The sequence below is a fragment of the Blennius ocellaris genome, assembly GCF_963422515.1.
Source record: "Blennius ocellaris genome assembly, chromosome: 10".
NCBI classification, from domain to species: domain Eukaryota; kingdom Metazoa; phylum Chordata; class Actinopteri; order Blenniiformes; family Blenniidae; genus Blennius; species Blennius ocellaris.
The window spans coordinates 5,860,261-5,880,582 of record NC_137659.1 but is presented as its reverse complement, the minus strand read 5'-3'; the positions used below and the strand labels follow the sequence as shown (position 1 = coordinate 5,880,582).

The following is a 20,322-nucleotide window of genomic DNA, read 5'->3' as shown; positions in this document are numbered from 1 at the left end:
AGAGCAGTGAGAAGCGTTGTGACATGACGGAGAGGAACAAACGAGCTGTGAGTGACACGGCGGCAGAGAGATACTCGATGATGGAGAGAGAGAGAGCCGGCGAGGGGATGAGACGGCGGGCGGGGAGGGAGAATAAGAGGAGGGGAGCCAGATCGATGGAGGTTCATCTATAATGCAGAAAGGCCAGGGGAAAGAGTGTATTTGTGTGGGCAGGATTTAAGACGCGAGGTGCGAGGTGCAGTTGGTTTCAGTGTGTATCAGAAATATTGTGTACACACTGTATCAGTGAACACGCGCGAGCTTGTACAAGCAGGTGTCTTTGTTAACTGCACCCACGTGTGCTTGCACACAAGTCACGTTCAAACAAACCACTATTTGCAAATAAATCGTTAGCGTTTGACTGCGGTGTTTCTGCACGTGGACGTCCAGATTGGCGCCGTTATTACCTGCACAAACAGCCTGCAGGTGTGTGAGCGTGCAGACAATTGTAGTATTTCATGGTGGCGAGCACTTGCGTGAAATCCGACACCTAAATGTAGAGATGTTTAGAGGTGTGTCTGCTTCATTGTGAGCGAGACTAAAGTGGCTCTAAAATCTACTTAAAGCTGTCACATTGCCAAAGTGAAAGCCTCAATTAAAGTAAGAATTGTAACACCCATCCTGATCTATTTAATGTAGCCGGAGCACCCATCAATACATGTTTTCACAGCCAAGGTGTTACGTAGTGTGCAGGTAGCGTTTATCCAAATGTTGTCACGTACTCTCATTTGCGCAGTGTTCAGCGATCGCACCTGGTTTGAGTGCAGTTATCATTGTACGCATATATAGATACACTACAAGCATAGCAAGAGGGGATGTGATGTGTGACATACAGTATAAACACACGACAGTAACTGCAAAAATGACGTGGTCGAATAAAAAAAAGATCTGATATATAACGTTTATTATAGGAGTAGTGTGAGTCTGCTGCATAAAAAGCGTATTATAACAAACATACTAATGAATCAAAGCTGAAGAGCTCTGTTTCACTATATTTTTTCAAACTTTCCTCTTGTACTACATGTAGTGTGTCTCCTGCACATATGATCTAACACAGGCTTTTTCAAAGAGCAGGAGGATGAAGAGGAGGAGCCTCCTCAAAAGACGTTGCACCACATTGCACCACCAAATCCTGTTTCGAGTCCTGCGGGTGTAGAGTTGGAGTGTGTGAGTGGAACAGAGGGAATATGCTGGGTTGTGTGGGCCGGTCAAGTCCTTCAGGTAGCTGGGGGCATGGCCCCTGGAAGGTAATACCAGATGGTCATGTTTTTCTGTTTTCGTTATATTACACACACAATAAATAGTTCTTAAATTGTGTGTTTTAATAAAATAATTAGTAGTTTTGCTTTCACTGTCAAAAGTAAAAGGGGGAAGGCCCACAGCACATTGTGACAATCACCTACCTTATCTACCTGTCTACCTTATCTAGTAAAATCCTCTAAAAATTCAGTAAGTCTATCCATCCATTTTCTCCAAGAGAAGGTGGCAGGAGGTTGAACTGATCCCAGCTGAGTATGGGTGAAACGGAGGCTACAGCCCGGACAGGTCACCAGCCCATCACAGGGCAAACACAGAGAGACAGACAACCACACACACACCTATGGGGAATTTAGAGACGCCATTTCACCTTGTATGTATGACTTTGAAACAAACCTGATGTAGACAAAAAACCCTCTAACGCACAATTAGAAACTCAACACACAAAACTGGAATCAAACAGGGGTTTCCGTCATTGTGAGTCGAGAGTGCTAACCACTATCACAACATGTCGATCAAGCAATAATCGAATGCGCTGTATTCAGTCATTATTGCTACAGCATGAAGTCATTACTTAGTTTATTGACTCAGATGACTTCTCTTCAGATTTCAGTTGAGGGCATTGAAACAGTTCCTGATGACCGACTGAGCTGAAGCTAAATGTTAGTAAGCCCTCCTGTAATGGACTGCGCAATATATGTCAGTCAGCAAATGTATCTAATGTTTTTATCAGCACTACAATCAAATTATCTCTGATTCAAATTGCCTTTAGTGCCATCGTTCTCGTCCCAGTCCAACCTTTTGTGCTGAGTTCAGTGCAGAACTAAAGTGTAACGTCAGTGTAAATAAAGTTCAGCTGCTTGATACTTTTTACTCTATCATTAAACTGTTGGTCTGTGTCTTTTAATGTCTTGTAAACGTATTCCCCCACGAATGTGAGACGCTGCAAATCACAGCTGAGGTAACAAGGGTGCTGTCAGTCGCTGGAAAGAGGATCTCCACCGCTAAAAGCTATCGATTTGGTCAGTGACAATGGTGAATTACTACAGTGGGTTCACTTTGAAAATTTGTACATGGAAGGTTGTTCGCTGGAGCATTTAGCACCTCTAATTGGCAGAGAAAGCCAAAGTTCTGCTGCAAATGTTCTCCAAACATTGGTGTTTTTCATTACTACTTATATGCTGATACAGTCACACCGGAGTGCAGGAAATGCTATATAGCAGCATTTTTTTAACTTAATCACTGTCTTTGTATTGTCGCACTAAGTCAATAAACTGGAAAGCAGTATTTTTGCCTTTGTAAATGCAAATTAAATAAGTGGGTGGGCATGTATAAAATGTCTAGACCAGAGGTGGGCAGTCTTGGTCGCGCAGGGCCACGATCATAGAGTCTTTGAATGCCTCACTGCTCCAACACACCTGAATTTTATGAATGTGCCTTCACAGAGATCTGTAGAGAAGTCAATAATGAGCTTCTCATTGCAATCAGATTTGTGGAGGCATGGACAAGCCATGCATGTAGCTTCTTCTAGAACATGTTTAAACAGTGTCTGTCCGCTGTGTCTGCTGTGTGAACGAGTCTTACATAGGATTGCCGATGCCCAAGCATCGAAGCGAAAACTTCTCCCCTTCTCGAGGTAGACTGCTCCCAGCTTGGATTTGCACATTCGGGGAATCTGCACAGGGAAGACAAACACAAGAACACACAAAGGCACAGAGCATAGTTACGTAACATTGGATTCATAACCATACACACACGCACTCGGCTCAGACGGTTTCATTCATTCTTCATCTCTATCTACTCCCACCTACAGCCTGTAGGCGTCACCATTTATCTGCCTCCCACAATGACATAACTCCCCCTTATACAACAACATCGCTTTCCCTCCACCATGCAGTGGGGATCTATTGCCCACAGGGTGGCAGCACTGACAAAGACTCTGTGGCTCCATTTATAGTTTCATTTAAGATGATAACCTGCTTCTCTTATCCACTGTGACTCAACTCTTGGCTAAGTGCACCGACGGAGTAAGGTGAAATTCCTGTGTGGTCCTTATTACAGGTTGCTAATGTGAAATTACTGGAGCAAAGATCAAAGCGAAAAAGGGAGAAAATGTGCTTATACTTCCCAATAAAAAGAGAAGGTCAGAGCACAATAAAACAGAAAAAAAGGGCAGGTTGATGTTTTACTTTACCTTTCCCTCTAACATTTGTCTTTCCTCTACCTTAGCATTCCTATTTCCCCCCCAACAAGCCTCTGTGATTTCCCTCAGCTAACTCACACAACACCCGCAGAATCTGCTCGCTCCTCTTGTCCCCCGGGGCGAGGGATGGGTGGTCAACGGCGCAGGTGATGAGGGCGTTGTCGTCACTGCTGGTCACCTCCAAGGTGAGCTCACTGCTCACGTTGTACGTGGAGTCGTCAGGGACGGGCTCAACCATGTGCCCTGAGGAGAGGAGGGACGAGAGAGGGAGGAGACGGTCAATAGGAGGGCGTCTGCATTTTAACCAGGGACAAGTATTGCACAGATGAACAAACAGGAAACAAAAGAGAGACAACACACGAGCTTTGACATTGAAAGAAAAAAAAATGTTTACTGTAATTACAATGCAGTGGTTTTATCTGGTAGAACTGCACTAAACAGCAATGACCCCCATTTGTTACCATTAAATGAAAAATGGCTTTTCTCTGCAGTTACCTTGTGCCCCTGGGTGTTTGGTTCTGTTATCTATCATTACATGCTACATGTACTGTACGTCTAACAATGCATTCCCAACCATGTTTACAGCAATTTCAAAAGAATATCATCATTTTCCTCCATAAAAGAATCAGCTTCTTTCTGCTGACTCACTCGGTGGTGCATACAATAATAAGTGACATACTTAACCAGTGGTGTATATTATCATTTTGCCCTATAGGAAATTACAACAGTTTATCTGAGTCTATCTTTATAGTCATGAGTTCAACTTCATCAGGTGACTGAAGCTCAGTCAATGATGAATTACTTAACAAGCCATTTCTATACATATAATCAAATAGTTATTTTTTGCATATATATCTTTAAGACAATCAGACAAGGAAAGAGAAATAAAAAAAAGAAAAAACGACGACAGACAAGAATCAATTGAGCCAGCCTCTTTCTCAGACTTAAGGTCACAAGAAGGGGTCCACCCTGGACATGCCACAGTCCGTCACCGGGGAATACAGAGACACAATCCAACCAATTCACCTCAGAGAACATTCAAACTCTTTCCATGTGGTAACTTCAAGTCTGGACTCAAACCACAAATATTCTTGCTGTGTTGGAGAGAGTGCTGACCGCTACACTCACGCAGTACGACAAGAAATCAACTTTAAAATAGATGTAGACAGTTTTGAGACACTTGACATGATCAGTAACATCTCTCCTTTCGCACATGCCTGCAGAAACGGTTCCATTTCGCAGCACTTGACCACAATTGGGACAAAGTTGGAGACACATGGACATAGGGTCAGGTACGAATACAATCAACAATTTTGGGACTGCAAGACAACTTGCACTACTCAGTGAGCCACAACAGGTCCTCACTGTTCAAATGTGAAACAAAATCAATGATTCGGGCTCTAAATAGTAACTCAAAGATGCATGATAACATTTTCAAAACATTTATTTTCTAATATTTATTTGTGTATTCAGTCTCCCCATCGTAATTTATTTGGTAATACAGAAGTGTTTTTGCATCTCATGGATTTTCCCCTCAGTCCTGAGAACTGAGGAAGTCCCGTTTGCATGATGCCAGCAGTTGAAAATCTCAGAGCGAAGCACTGTAATACAACATCAGCAGACTTGCACTCAGCAGCACATTCGGGTTTGCAAACCAGGCCAGCTTGTGATGTTTCCACACTGAAGGACACCAAACGAACGAGAGAGGCTAAAGATCTAATGTTGCTAAGTCCAGCTTTCTTTGGACTCGCTTGCTCACTGTTGCTTAGGAGACGGCTCGCATTTCTCACGATTTGATCCGTCGCTGTGGACAAAGAGGCAACTATATTCAAGAGCAACATTTATTTTGGCTGAAATAGAAAAACTACAGCATCCTCGCTGCAATCTGTCGGAGGCGCATTTTTGTTATTTAGACTTATAAAACACTTGTGGTTTTCAGCTTGAAGCTGTATTCACAGATTTACATATAGACTCTTTTCTGTTGGCAGTCGGTCCCCCTGTCGTCTCGTTCCTTCTCGGGAGCCGCCATGGTAAACTGTGCTGGGGTAAGCGGGCCAGTGCAGCGGCGGCAGCAGCATTACAGTTATCCAAAGTATGAGAGCACAAACACAGCTGAGACTGTCATCCCCGAGATCGCACCCTTTTGTAAGAAGAAATATCAAACAGGGTGGTCGGACCGTGAAAGTGGCTGGCGAATCTTGGAAGGTGGACCAGAACCTTATCGCTCACTGCACGGGCTGACAACGCACACTCTCACATGCACACACGAGCAATAAGCGCATGTAGGTCAGGCTCATGAATAACATATTCACCGAGGAGACGGAGATAAAGCGGAGTGAAAAACACACTCTTGCACACACACTTTTTTCATCATCTCACTATTTTTATTCAAACACACAGATATTATAGGTGTCTCCCTCTCTCTCTCTCTCTCTCTCTCTCTCTCTCTCTCTCTCTCTCTCTCTCTCTCCTCCCGCTCTACAGAACTCTTCAAATACCACTGAATCTAATGACATCTCTCTTTTTATTACCATAACCAGTCCTCTGACCCTCAGAGAAAATTAGTTTACTTTCCAGGTGCATTTCAATAATCTTACGCCACTCAGAGGAGTCTTTTCGTCACTGTCTGTCTCCCTCACTATCCTCCCTCTTTCTCCGCATGCACAAACACAGACAGCTCACAGCCTTTATTAAAGACCACAGATCTCTGAAACCAGACTTGGGAATGAAGAAATCCGGTTTGTTTACCCACAGACTCTTGTGTACAATACTTTTTGAAATCATACAATTGAGTTTTAATAAGTTTTTCAGGCCCAGGGGGTCACGGAACCGACTCAACACATTCATTAAGGGAAAAAATAAGAAGCATTCAGTTTAAGTGGTTTCTCCCAAGATGGCAGTGATGCACATTTGCTCATAATTCACATTTCCTCAGTTCATTATTAGATAATCAGGGCAGATTTGCATGTTGGCTGGTGCAGGAGAAGCACCGAGCAAATCGGACTGGCAAGCAGTAATGGGTTGTGCTACAATGGTTTATGTACAAGACGGTGGACTGCGACGCTTAAACGAGTTCACCCAAACTACCAAAAAACACAGACACATCTGCATATTTGAAACATGAGGGGTGTTTTTGCATTTTGCTCTGGTTGTGAGATGTTTGCTTTTGAAATTCCAAATGCACCAATATGTGGCTCGTTACTCATTCTCCAATTATAATGTTTCCTTGGGTGTTTTGAGTAATAACCAGCATGCTGTTTCTGCAAGCTGAAGTCACTATTGAATTATGTTTTGGTATAATTATTTATTGCTGCGATAACAAAAAGCAATATCATATTCACTCCTATTATTATGGGGAAAAAAGCTGAAATCTTTGAATTATATCAGAACAAATATAATCAACTTCTATAAGCTATAATTTTTGTGTATTCATGACAAATAATGCCTTCTATCACTCTGCAACTGGTAGCAAATATAATAATTACATAACTGTTCATCCTCAAAACTGTGTAGGAATTTTGAGAGCTGACGTTTTCTTGCCTGTAACTTCACCGTTTTGGTTCAGTGTCCCAGCTTTCATAGTATTATTTCCAGTTGCAGCAGCCAGCTGTTTTCAGCTCTGATAAACACATCATACAGTATCTGTCCAACAACAAGGCACAGACAAGGTTATCAGCTAACTGGTGAACATGGCAGTGCATTCACAACCTTAAAAAAAAAAAAGAAGCCAGATATTTCCCTCAGGATTTGGCAGGGGCAAAAAAAGAGAGAATAAAAATGAAAAGGAGAGTGAATATTAGATTTACATTCACCGAGACACAAACACAAGTGCAAATAAATGCAAATGCCGTCCCATAAATGCTTGCTGTGTACATAGGGAAATGTTTGTGTAATGCCTTCCACATATCACTTTTATAAGGTGATAATATGTCAGTGTTCGTTGCATGATGGCCTTTTACAAGTGCACAGAACAAGCAGGCTGCAGAAGAGATGTAGTAGTGTTGCCGTGTATCTATAAAAATTGAGGTGCAAATGAATGTTGAATATATAAGAAACAACAGGCATCCGTCAGCACAAATGAAACCACAACTATATTCATGGATTATATGTTCTTCTTACTTTGAAGGAGGAAAAAGCAGATTTTTGTTGACAACATTGGCATTAAACAAACACTAATGTTTGATGCAAACTCATATTTTACTGTTTGTCCTCAGGTCATCATACACACCAGCTACTAATATTAAAGACACTTTAATGATTTATTACAGGTTATAAAAATACCAGATAAATGCACAATGTCTCATATCATCAAAGTTGTGTTTATGAAGATTCCTAAATAATTCAAATACATCTTAATATTAGATTGTGAATTTTCCACCATTAGCAAAAGTGTGTTTTGCTTTCTCTTTCTTTAATATTTCAATCCGGCTGCACTCCAATACCTGATGAAAACTTTATGTGGGACATGTTTTTTTTCCCACTTGAATAAAAAGGTGAGAAACCAGCACCATCCTGGGAACTCGCTTCCCCCAAAGTGGAGATGTCATGCAGATTAGGAGCACGAGCTGCTCGCATACTGACCCCGAGGCGTAAAATCCACCATACAATAATTACATTAGGACAATCAAATGGCTGAAGCTGCTGCGTTCAGCGAGATACTAAACATGTGTGTTTGAATCTGGATTACAACTGAAACAATTAGTCAATTAATCCATAAGATGGTAGAACAAATGGGTCAAACCCATTGTTTTGGTAATCAAACAAATAATTTTGCCAGTAGGATTAAATTGTTCTGTTTGTGTCCAATAGAGGCTCAACTGTGTGGTGTCATTCGGCTAATGCAGTGAAAGATTGTGAAATTGTTTCAGCAAATTGAGTTGCATTTATTTATTTATAAGCTTAGATAAAGATGGAGGATTCTCAGCCTACAGGAAGAAGATTCCCCATTCAAGTACGATCGACCCAGACTTAATAAACAAGTACAAATGTCAGATGGGTAAAGACAGATAATACCAATAAAAGGTGAATATAGCAGCGTTTATGATTTTTTTTTATTAACATTCCTGGTGTTTTAATATCACTATTAATAATCCATTTATCTGGTTTATCATTTTAGAAGGTCCATCAAGTGTAAATCTGTTGTTTTCTCTGTTTCACAGTCAAACTAGCTGGTTGTCTGTCTGTCTGTCTGTCTGTCTGTCTGTCTGTCTGTCTATCTATCTCTCTATCTATCTCTCTATCTATCTGTCTATCTATCTATCTATCTAGAGATTTCTTCTAGCAGACTATTACATCTAAATAATGTATAGTAATAATTTCTTTCCTCGGGTTCAATACACTTTTTTTATTCAACTGGTTTGATCTCTGAACATAAGTAAGGTGGCTGTGTGTGTGTGTGTGTGTGTGTGTGTGTGTGTGTGTGTGTGTGTGTGTGTGTGTGTGTGTGTGTGTGTGTGTGTGTGTGTGTGTGTGTGTGTGTGTGTGTGTGTGTGTGTGTGTGTGTGTATGCATGTTCATATCTGTTTATTTATCTGTATGTCTCTCTGAAGCCTTTAGACTCACATTCCACTGTCTGAAAAATGCAATAAAGACAAAGCTTGAATGATTAAAAAAACAAAAGCAGCTTTATTATTGATGGAAACAATAGTGACGCCCCAGACGTAAAATAAGAAATGACATTAAAAAGAAACAAACAAAAAAACAAAACAAACAAGTGTTTGAATGACAGTGAGGACCGAGAGTGAACAGACTTTGACTGAACGAGGTGCTTAACCTCGGGCAACTCCAGTAGAGCTGCAAGTAGAAAACTCTTGTTCTTCCAGGCATCTAAGAAGTGTCAAAATCTGGAACTGTGAGGGGGGTAAAATATAATATGCTCAGGAAAAAAACTAAACCCCACTGTTGAATGGAAGGTTTAAAAATCATTTCGTTTTTAATTAGATTAGTAGTGGGCGAAAGTACTAGCGTCCGTTTCCAGTGCTCATATGAGGTCATCTAATTTGGAAAGTAAGCTTATTAGTCCGTTTACTGGATTACTGAGTGCTGATATATTTTAGCTCTGCAGAGGAGGAGGTGAGTGTACAGCCTATTCATTCTCTGCAACTTAAGTACATTTATATTATGTATAACTTTAATGTATTTATTGTTAATTTTTTTAAAGTGTAGATCTGTTATCTGTTCAGCTTCAGAACTATACCATTCGACTACCTCCTGTTAAATGTATATCTCGGGTACTCTGATTACCCCTCCTGCTCGAGTGTCTCCTGATATAATTCAATTATTGGCAGAAAGAAAATGATGAATCATCACTATGTGCAGCCCTATTTTCTTCATTTTCACAGTGTGATTTTGGCTGATTTGATTGATTTGATTGACTTTTTCCATTGGGACTCACGACAGTGGATCCACTTCCTCTAATACTCTCTCTCTCCTGTCACCTCCTTCCTCGCCTGCACGACCCCCTCGCTTCTCCTGACCCAACGATCATCTCCTAAACCATCTCAATCTCGTCTCTCCATCCTTACCAACTCTTGAACGAGACAAATCAAGACATTTTAAAATATGTTTCCTCTGTTGAAGGTGATTTGAAAAACCAACCAGTTTTCAAAACTTCCTTTACATCCTGAAGCCATTTGCAGGCATTGCTCGAAGCAGAAAAAGCAGGTGGCACATAAAACACCAACAGTAAATCAGTCTCAGAACAGACATTGGGCAAAAGTGAGTACTTTTTTTCTTCTTTTGATACTTTGGCTACAAAATGTAGTTTTTGTGCTTTTGCTTGAATCAATTTTTTTTAATCCAAGATTTTCTTTTACCTGCAGAGGTATTTTGATCTGAATACCTCCTCCGTCGTCATCCGTTCCTGACTTTCTCTTCCATTATGTTGCTCCATACAGACACACGCCCATGTACCCTTCACCAACCGCTCCACTTTCTGCATTATGACAATTTGGGCCGGAATTCAACCGGTATGCCCTTAAGTGCCACCATAAATCCCCATTATCCCCAATCCAATACATCGATGTCACTAAATGATCCATAGCCCTTTCACACAGTACAACTAATACAGTCTTCAAAGCTCTTAGCCTTTCATTCTTCTCAATTACCACTCCCTTTCCCGCACTCTCTCCTCCTCTCCGTCTTCTCTCTTCTCTCTGCTCTCTCTATCTAAATCCTCTTTCCGGATTTCTCTCTCCGTTTCGTCAGCCTTCCCTCGTTTTCCTCCCCTCTCTTCCTCTCTCTTGCTCTCCTGTTGCGCTCCTTGGTCCCCCTCTTCTTTTCAAACTGGTCCCCCTCCGCTTCATCCTCTCCCCTCTCAATCTGCTCCAACTCAGCCACAGAGCTGCCTCACTTCTTCTGCTGTGGTTTTCTTAATTCCCCCTCCTGCTCTCTTCTCCTCCTCCTCCTGCCTTGTCTCCTCGCAGCTTCCATCACTTCTCAGTATCTGTGCAGTCGCGCCGTCTATTTTGATGCACGCACACACACATACACAGGCTCATACATACACCGACACACACACACACACACACACACACACACACATAGACACATACACACTCTCCCGTTCATTCACTCACTCTTCTCTGTTGTGTTTCCTCAGCAGCCCTTCACTGTCACTTTCTTGATACGAGGCATCTTTCTCCTCCCAACACTACTCTTTCTCTCTCTCTTTTTCTCTCTCTCTCTCACTCACACTCTCCCTCTCTCTCTCTTACTTTCTGTCAAGACACACCACTCTTTCTCTCTCACTCTTTCTCACTCTCTCTGTATCTCTGTCTCTCAGTATAGTTCTCAGGAAGACAGAGGTGAGCAGACACACACAGACACACACACACACACACACACACACACACACACACACACACACACACACACACACACACACACACACACACACACACACACACACACACACGCACACGCTGCCGCTGGATGAATGAGAAGCTGTAATAATAACACACTGACCCGTGGTGATCCTCCACCATCTCGCCGGAGATGAGCTCTTCGTGACGGTGTGTGTATGTGTGTGATTATCATCTGTCCATTACCAGTGTTTGTGTGTTGAACCGAAGAGGTTTGTGAGTGTGTGTGCCATTCCAGGGCTGAGTGATCGCTGTCGTACAGTGTCAGGATGGCTGAGCGAGGCCTCAAACACAACATCATTCCCACTGACTTGATCTGTTTAAAATCGTTCTCCGCCTGTCTCTACGTTCCTACGCTCTCCCTTCAGTTCACCCAAAACACAAACAGGGAACTGCGTTTATACATGTAGAAATGTCACCAATCCTGACACATGATATTTCTGTGAAAACATTCATGATGTAGTGGTTAGCGCTCTCACCTCATGTTCTCAATTTCCCCCAGTCCAAAGATATACATTTGAATGAATTGGTGACTCAATTAATTGCTTGTATGTGTCTGTTTCTCTGTTTGTGCCATAATGGACGACAACCTGCTGCCAAAGCTGTACCCTCAATTCAAGCACCTTAAAACCATGAGTGATATATTAAATGGGTGAATGCAAACAAAAAAGCATAAAATGTAAAGATCTACTTCATGGACAAGCTTGGACTTGGGTGTTTTGGGTGCTTATTCAAGATTTACAGGTTTACAGTTTGGCATACATTTGGCTAATAGCAGTTTAGAAGTCAAATACTGTTCTAAAAAAGAGGTTAGAAAACAATGTATTTGAAGTAAAAACATCCATAAATCTTGTTGAATTGCAGTCAGAGGAAAAAAAACTCCCAAGACAAATAATTGCTCAAAGCAGCTCCAATCACGGTTGATGGTGTTAGTTGTCAAAAGATCTACAACTTATACTTTCTTTCACACTCAACTTCAGGATTAAAACACAGTCAGCGTCTTTTACATACAAAACAGTCAGGTTGAATCTACACATTTTCTGAGCCATGGTGCAATCCAATCTGTGAGCTTTGTGATCTGATCTGTAACACCAGATAACCTGTGACAGTCCTCTTCCATCATATCGTCTGGAATCTGTCATCTTTAGGTCCAATACCGTCATAGATTTGCAGTTTGCTGGAGTAGCCCTTTAAAATGTAGTTAAGGTTGGCCAACCTTAACACAGTTATTGAAGAAAGGTGAGGACCATGAACAAAAGCAATCATTAATTGCACGTCTGCGAGAGAATACACACTCTGGTTCTGGAGGTGCTGCACATCCATCAACCTCTTGCCAACACCTTTACTTTCCGACTTGCCACGTAAAGGGCACACTGGTCTCTACAGTGGCATTAAATGTACTGCTGGTGTAAATCAAGCAGTGTGGATATTTAATATTTTTATATTATCTATCTGTGTATTGATCTATCTATCTATCTATCTATCTATCTATCTATCTATCTATCTATCTATCTATCTATTCCTGCAGATAACTGTATTTCATCAGCTGAGTTAGTTCTTTAACAATTCCACGTTGTGGTTCTCTCAAAAATTCAATCATTGTTCACTTCAGTTCAGACAACATTATTTCTCCCTTATGGGAGATTTCTTTCAGGTCCCAGTATATCCAAACCATCTCCACAAACAAGCATCAAACACTAGAGTCAAATGCATTACAATAAAGATAAAATGTTAAAATACTACAGTAATATTTTATGATATAATAGTGTCAGTAAAATTGGCATAGGCATGCAAAGCTGTAATGAACACAAAATGAGTAAGATGGATTCAACAATGTCAAGGCACATCATATTGTCACATTTATGCACTCATTCACCAATGGGGATGGCCTCCATGCATCGGGAGCTGTTTGAACTTCATGGCCCGTTTACATAACGCTTTCAAGAGAAGAGGAAAAAATTTGGAAGCGCTTTGCATGTTTGTTTACATTACTGTAAAATGGTACATGGAGATACTAAAAATGAAACAGCTCTCAAGGTGGAAGTTTGTAAAACTCCGTGTAAATGGGAGAAAACACAACTTTCTGGAAACACTGGTGGCCCGTCGCCATGTAGACGGTGAGAACAGTGCATGTGCTCTGTAGACGGGCAATAAAAAAAAATGTTTGCCTCCAGCGTGTCATGACTCCCAGTCCATATTATTGATATGTTTTCACTTGAAACGTTGTGTAAATGGAGTCTTTGTTTGACACTAAGACACTTTGACAGAAGGTCTGGGCTGTTGTTGGATCGACCTGCTAACCTTTGGGTTTGAGGTGACCAACTCCACCAGATAAGCCTTAGTCACCCTCAAAAGAAGACAGAAAGAATTCAGTCACCAAAAAAAAAAAATCCTTTTTTCTATTGCTTTCAAATAGACATTGCTTTACTGTTTGCATTCATAGTAAATCCTATACACAGTGGTTTGTGTGAGTGTGTGGGCATGTGGAGAAATTATGTCTCAAGTCATCTGTGGCTAAATATCCTTGTCAGTAAGTGGAAGTGTACAGCTTTATGTGATTTGAGTGAAGTGACCCTTTAAAGCAAAATCCAGTCCCTCTAAAAAAGCAACAATCTCAGCACTTCTCTCCTTTCTCTCCGTCTCCTGTTTTTAGTTCAGCTGGAACAAAAGGACCAGATAATCTGTCCTCAGGCGGGCAGCTCTCCCATTCCTCCTTCTCTTTGTAGCTTTGGTCCATTCTTTTGATTCCTTTCAATCCATAATTATAGCAAACACGAACACTGCCAAGGCGTCAGGACACAAGATGGGCATTTTTGCATTACAAAGCCCGAGTGTAGAATTTTCACATCAATAAGACCTTATCACGTCATATCATCACATTATATTAGAATAATTACCGTAGAAAAGGCCACTCAAAAGAAGATTCACCAGACTAAACACTGCAGTTTATATAAAGTAGGATTTGGCAGGGCATCTGCTGGAGGAGCTCTCGTTGACAGAAAGAGGGCGCTGTTCTTCGAGAGCGAGCACATCTTCGAGCGTCCGTGGTTTCTTGAGAGGGCAGATGGTGGAAGGAGTGAAAGGGCAACAAAAACAACACTTCCAACATGTTTGTTCTGCTCAGTAAAGCAAAACAGAAAAACCTCTGACTGATGAAGCAACAAGAAGCAGAGGGGTTTGTGGGAAACATGGTTGTAATTTGGAGAAACACTGCCACTGCCAATACCACTGGTGTGACTCAGAGGCTGCCAATCGGCTCCTTGATTTTCAGTTTATCTGAAAGAAAAAAGCCGGCTAATTTGTCCTCTCGTGACATACTCACTGTGTTCCCTCTGGCTCTCCCTTTCTCTTCCCTGCTCATTTCTCTAGTTTATCTCTAACAAAAGACCGTTCGGCCCGACCTCATGCAAAGCTCTCTCTATCTCTGTTTCTGTGTTCGACCTCATCCCTTCATCCTCTCCTCCGCCCTGCCTTTTATTGCTGGATTCTGTCGTTATCCCCAGTTAGATCCGACCCACGCCATCGCCCGCTCTCTGTTGTGTCACTCCCAGTTGCAGAAATGTTGCAGTATAACACACACACTGCAGAGCCACACATAAACTCACCAACAAGACACACATGATGTACAATAAAAGCAAACACACACACACATAGATTGTGAACACACGCAGAGGCACAAATTTGCCAGATCAGGAGAGGAAAGACTGATGAGGAAGAAGGGCACAAGCACACTCACAGCGTGTTCTCTCACTGGTGCACACACACATATGCAGACGCAGGTTTAGGGCACGCAGAGAGGCAGCAGGCAATATGGCGAGTACGCAATAGACGCAGCGTGATCTCACGCACAATCAAAACCACACAGAAACATTCATACGTGAGGCATATGTGCGCTTTAGGCCTGCGAACGTAGGCACAGAACTTGTGCAAATCCCACACACTGCACACCGAAGGATCAAACACACCAAACAAACAACAAAGACAACTACACAATAAAGAAAACACATTCCCGAAGAGCATACATCCTATTACATACCCACACATACTCTCCTACACGGACATACATGACCACAGCCTGTGTTCTTTTCTTCTTCTTCTTTTATTTTAATGACTGCCAGCCAAAGTACAAAAACTAGCGCCACAAAGTTGTATGACCTTCCGTTACAAATGTTTTCCAACACACAGACACACTCAGGACATCTGTATCTCTCACCTTCCAGCTTCTCGTCTCCTCTGTACCAGTGCAGCTTGGCGGGGGGTTTGCTGCCAGTGCTGGTGCAGGTCAGGGTGACTTTGTGCCCCTCCTGTACGGCGGTCTCAAAGCCTGAGATCTGAGGTTTCCCGGGCACACCTAGAGAGAGAGGGAGACATAAATATTTTGAGTGGGCGAGAAAGGGAAGAGTGGCAAAACATCCACGCTTCAGGGCTGACCTTGTCGCTCAGAAAAAAACAAACAAAAAAGGAGGCCAGAAGGCGAGCTTCTAATGCATATGATTGCAAAGTCGGAGCACGTCAAATGTATGGAGTGACGTGGATCACAGGCAAATTGCGATACGGCACCCACCGTATCGCAGACAGGCTGGAATTAATTTGGCCAGTTTTGAAAGCTGTGATGGAAACCAGCTGGGAGAAAAAATATATAATGATGCAGACAGGCAAACGACATGCACCGAAGAGGGTTCATAGTCATTGCACAGCAGCTTAAATGACCTTCCAGAAAGCATCAGATCCACTGTGTCCATTATAAGTGTTTGTCATGGCTGCTGCACTAGAATATTCCTCTGCTTTGCTGACAAGCAACCAATTAAGGCTGTGCAGATAATGACTGTTTGAATCTCAGAAGGAAAGGCCAAAGTAACTCACTGTTTCTACAAACCTCTTGGAGATGAATCTGTGTTTGACAGCGACACTCCAGTTTAACACTGGAGCAATGTATGCCCCCGTGTTTTCTGCTTCCAGTGTCACTCTCAAATGCCAAACAATTCAGTGTGAAGATGTCACATTTCTTTGCCACGTGCAACAACAAACTGAACATTTCTAGATTGTATTGAAATAATATTTAATGGAACACGGAGGCTGAATGTGCAGTAACTCACTTTGAGCCATACCTTATATTTACTGAAATTTCATAAGTAAAGAACTTGATAGAAAGAAGTGCCATCTGCCGACATGGTGGAGCAGTGGTGAACATGGTCCCGTCACAGAAAGAGAACCGGGTTTACATAATTCCAAGTTTGGGAGCTTAGTTGGGGACCAAGTTGCAACCCTTAAGAAGAATAAAGTGAATATAAGTGATGAATGATTGAAGGGAAACATTTCGTCTCCGAACCAACAGCAACAAGCATTTCCAATAAAAAATGGCAAGTATTTAGTATGATAAGTAATCTCAATCATTTCAAGTCAAAATTATGTGATAGCAGAACTTGTTGCATGGTGCCGTAGCAATTTAGTATATTTCCCATTCAAGTTCAGTTACTGTCAGTTAGTCTTTCAGTGTGGATGTTTGCATGTTCACTGTTGTGTAAAAGTGAAAGTTTTCTGATATGAAAACACAAATACGATATGTTTTCACTCGAGACATTTTTGTGCAAACGGCCTGACTTCACACCAAACTGCTCGTGGTGTGAGTGCATGGGTGGTCATCTGTCTCTTTATTTTCTGAAGTAAACTATGTTAAAGTTGCTTAAAATCTTCAAATAAAGCATTATTAAGATATTTCACAAGAAAATTAGACAGTAATATAATAACAAGCTCTCGTTATGTCTATTTTTCTCTTTTTTCATACAATTGGAAAGGCCAGACTTTTAGCAAGACTTCAGAAAATGATGGGAGTGTGAAGAAAACCGAACACAGACACAAAAAAAAAAAAAATTCCCCAAAGAAAATGATAAAATCCTTCATTAACTTAACAGCAGTAGTTGTGGCACACATATTAAGTGCTTCAACATTTGCGGGTGAAGCCCCACATGGCAGAACGGCTGTCTTCTGAGATGATCGTGAAAATGCAATTAATTCGACGAGCACAATAATAATGCCTTATCCCTTTAAAGTCAGCAGCGTGAGTTCTGCATTACCACTGACAGTCCTGGCATTTCTGCAGTTCAGGCTGGTTGTTTGACTGTTCGTTCTCAGTGGCCCAGGTCAGTTCGAAATGTCAAGTAAATTATACTCCACAAAGAAATTATTAAATACAAATCCCAGAATTTATTAACTAAAAGCCATAACAGGGTTTCAAATAGCTGGGTAACACTGTTTTTTAAGGAATGGTGCTTTGGGTGACAGCTAACTGGGATGAGTGAGAGGAAAGGAGGGACTCCAATAATATGCCATGGTAAAAGAGAAAAGATGTAGCCAAGTGAAACATCCTCCTTCACACCAGAATCTCATGACACTGCTTCTGTCTGCCGAGGTGTTCCTCCACATTCGCAAACACTTGCCTGAAATAAGACAATTTTGCATAATTACTACTCTCTTGGAGCACAAGCTGAAGTGGAAATAAGACGTGGTGGGAAAAAGAAATCAACACATCCATGCGGCCAAATATCTCCAAATCCACTTTGCCTTCACCACCGTGGTTGAAGGCGAGAGGAAGACATTTTCTGAACTTGCCATACTCCATCTGGAGCCGCTGTGGGCGGCACTGTCTTCCAAATGTTGGCGGAGTTTACTGTCATTCTGCTTTTGAAAATAATGAACATTCGGCTTGCCATCCACCGCAAGCCGCCGTCTTGTGCATTACTGCAGGAGAACGCAGGGCTGACGGGTGCAGGGTGGGAAAGAAAGAGCTGAAAGGATACGGGAATATGAAGATAGATGAAGATCGGCGCGGGCATTTAATGGGATGAAAATTGAGATTTGGTTCCAAATGTTGAAATATTTTTAAAATTTCAAGAGTTTAGGTGGTGTGTGGGGAAATAGATAAAGAGATAAAGATGTGAAGTAACCGAGGTATACATCAAAAAAATAAAAAGTTGTCAATTTTTAATGGGGCTGTATTTGATGTAATGCACTGTGTGCGGAAGCTCTCTGGCAGTAAAATAGCATTGAATATTAATGAGGGAATAATACTGCTGGTAGTATAGGATGGGCTGGAGAAGCCCTGTCGAGACCCTTTTTCTCTACAAGAAGAATAAAAGAGAATAAAGCCGGTATAAATTATTCTCTCCTTAGCTCAGGTCAGAGCTTTGGCACGCCTCACGTCTTATTCCCACAGATACACAGTCGTTTAAAACTGACCACACTCAGCAGTTATGCACTGATGTGTGATGGCATGTGCAACGGTCAGAAAACCCCCACATGTCAAAACAAACATTTAAAGCGCACGTACACAAAGACGCCGGGGCCAAAACTCGATATCTCTGCCTGATTCTCCCATAGGGGTCCACGGGTTTTAGACATTTCACCATACATTTTTAATGGCCTGGCTCCCTCTCGGGGGTCATGAAATATTTATTGAATACAGTGTCACAGCCGTCAATTACAGCGAATACAAAATGCTGGAATCACAATTACTGCAAAACTGCTGGAAATGTTGAGGGATGGTTCTCAATGCTAATTTGAGCCTCGAGAAGTAAACTAGACCTGCTGTCACCTCCTACTTCACGTCATCCTCTTCCTCCCCTCACAGAAAAACGGGCTTGTATTTTTTATCGCTACATTTAATTCTCTTCGATGTACTTTCTAGGACAAAATGATTTATTGAGGGTGCTCCCCCTGCTGCTCACTGACTAATCCCAAAATGTGAGGAGGAAACGTGTTCTTTGGCCTTTTCACTACTGAGCAGCCGTGTAAACATAAGCCGCCTTGCCCCACCCTGAATTATTCCAAATTTTAGCATCTCTTGTTTCCACTAAGTGCATTTTACGAGAGAATTTCGGCAGAAGCCCCGTGCGGTTCCAGCTTGTCATCCAAGAATTTGTTGGCAAATTTGCACGTACTGAGAGCTGCGAGGAAGAAATGAGCTTTGATTAAACATCCTCAAAATCACAAGTTGCAGACGCACTGCATTGCATATCAGTGGTGGACTTGCATTTTTGCTGCAATCTATACAGTACATCATTAAAAAAAAATGTTTATGATCAACTCAAAAAATGGTCCAATTTCATTATATCTGTTTGAACAGTGAAACTGTTGGCTGTAAATTTGCCCAGCATATTCACCCAGGAATAACAGACCAGCTGGTCTTTCCATGTATGCACTTTGTCCATTGTGGTTATACGGCCATTAACTAGGACGGCCAAACACACAGTTTTGTTCTCGTCTTCAAGTAAAGTTATGGAATACTGCCAAAAGAAACTGACACCGAGTTACAGAAACAACTCGACTAACAAGAATCAATACCTGAAAGACTGTTTGTGGGGGATCCAAAGCTGATTAGCCCAATATTGAATCAATAAAGGGGCCTATTCTCCGCTGAGAGGGAGACCGCAATTTATTGCTTGCTGCAGGGAAGCGTCTCACATAGGTAATAACATCCATCTCACGGAGGATGAGTGGAGCTGGTTTATCTCAACATGAGAGTTATAACAGGTCAACGCCTTACACAAAGGTTAACGGTATAAGCAAGGATGTGGATCTAAGTGAATGAAGGCAGCACGACAGACTCCAGAAGAACAACATTATGGTTTGCCTGTCTTTCTCTCTCTCGTCTTTTATATACATACAGTATATTTCAATGTTTGTCAGTTATTCTGTGACTTTTCAGATCGGCAAGAATACAAAATCAAAATAACTTTTCCTTTTTTTATTTTAAGGGAAAACCGGCAATTTTACACATGGGGAATCAGATTATTTCTCCCCAGGTATAAAAAGATCTGACGACAAGAAGCAATTGAGTTATAGTTTTCAGTGCTTTAGCAGCTTTATGCATGCTACAGATTAAACCTCGGGATATCTCTGTGTTTACTGCACTGATTGCAAGGATTCTTTTTAAATCAAGCATCTTACAAGTCTCTAAACTTT

The 20,322-nt window shown here is 41.7% G+C and overlaps 1 protein-coding gene across 1 annotated transcript in view; it reads right to left on the bottom strand.

Annotated features, from left to right (window-relative positions):
• The window catches only part of cadm3 (cell adhesion molecule 3), a gene marked incomplete at both ends in the record, with an annotated part of 85,856 nt that overhangs the window by 11,878 nt on the left and 53,656 nt on the right, over positions 1–20,322 (bottom strand). The window contains 3 exon segments of the mRNA XM_080503209.1: positions 2,881–2,971; positions 3,578–3,742; positions 15,575–15,712. Of these exon segments, the coding sequence (XP_080359335.1) occupies positions 2,881–2,971; positions 3,578–3,742; positions 15,575–15,712 (394 nt within the window).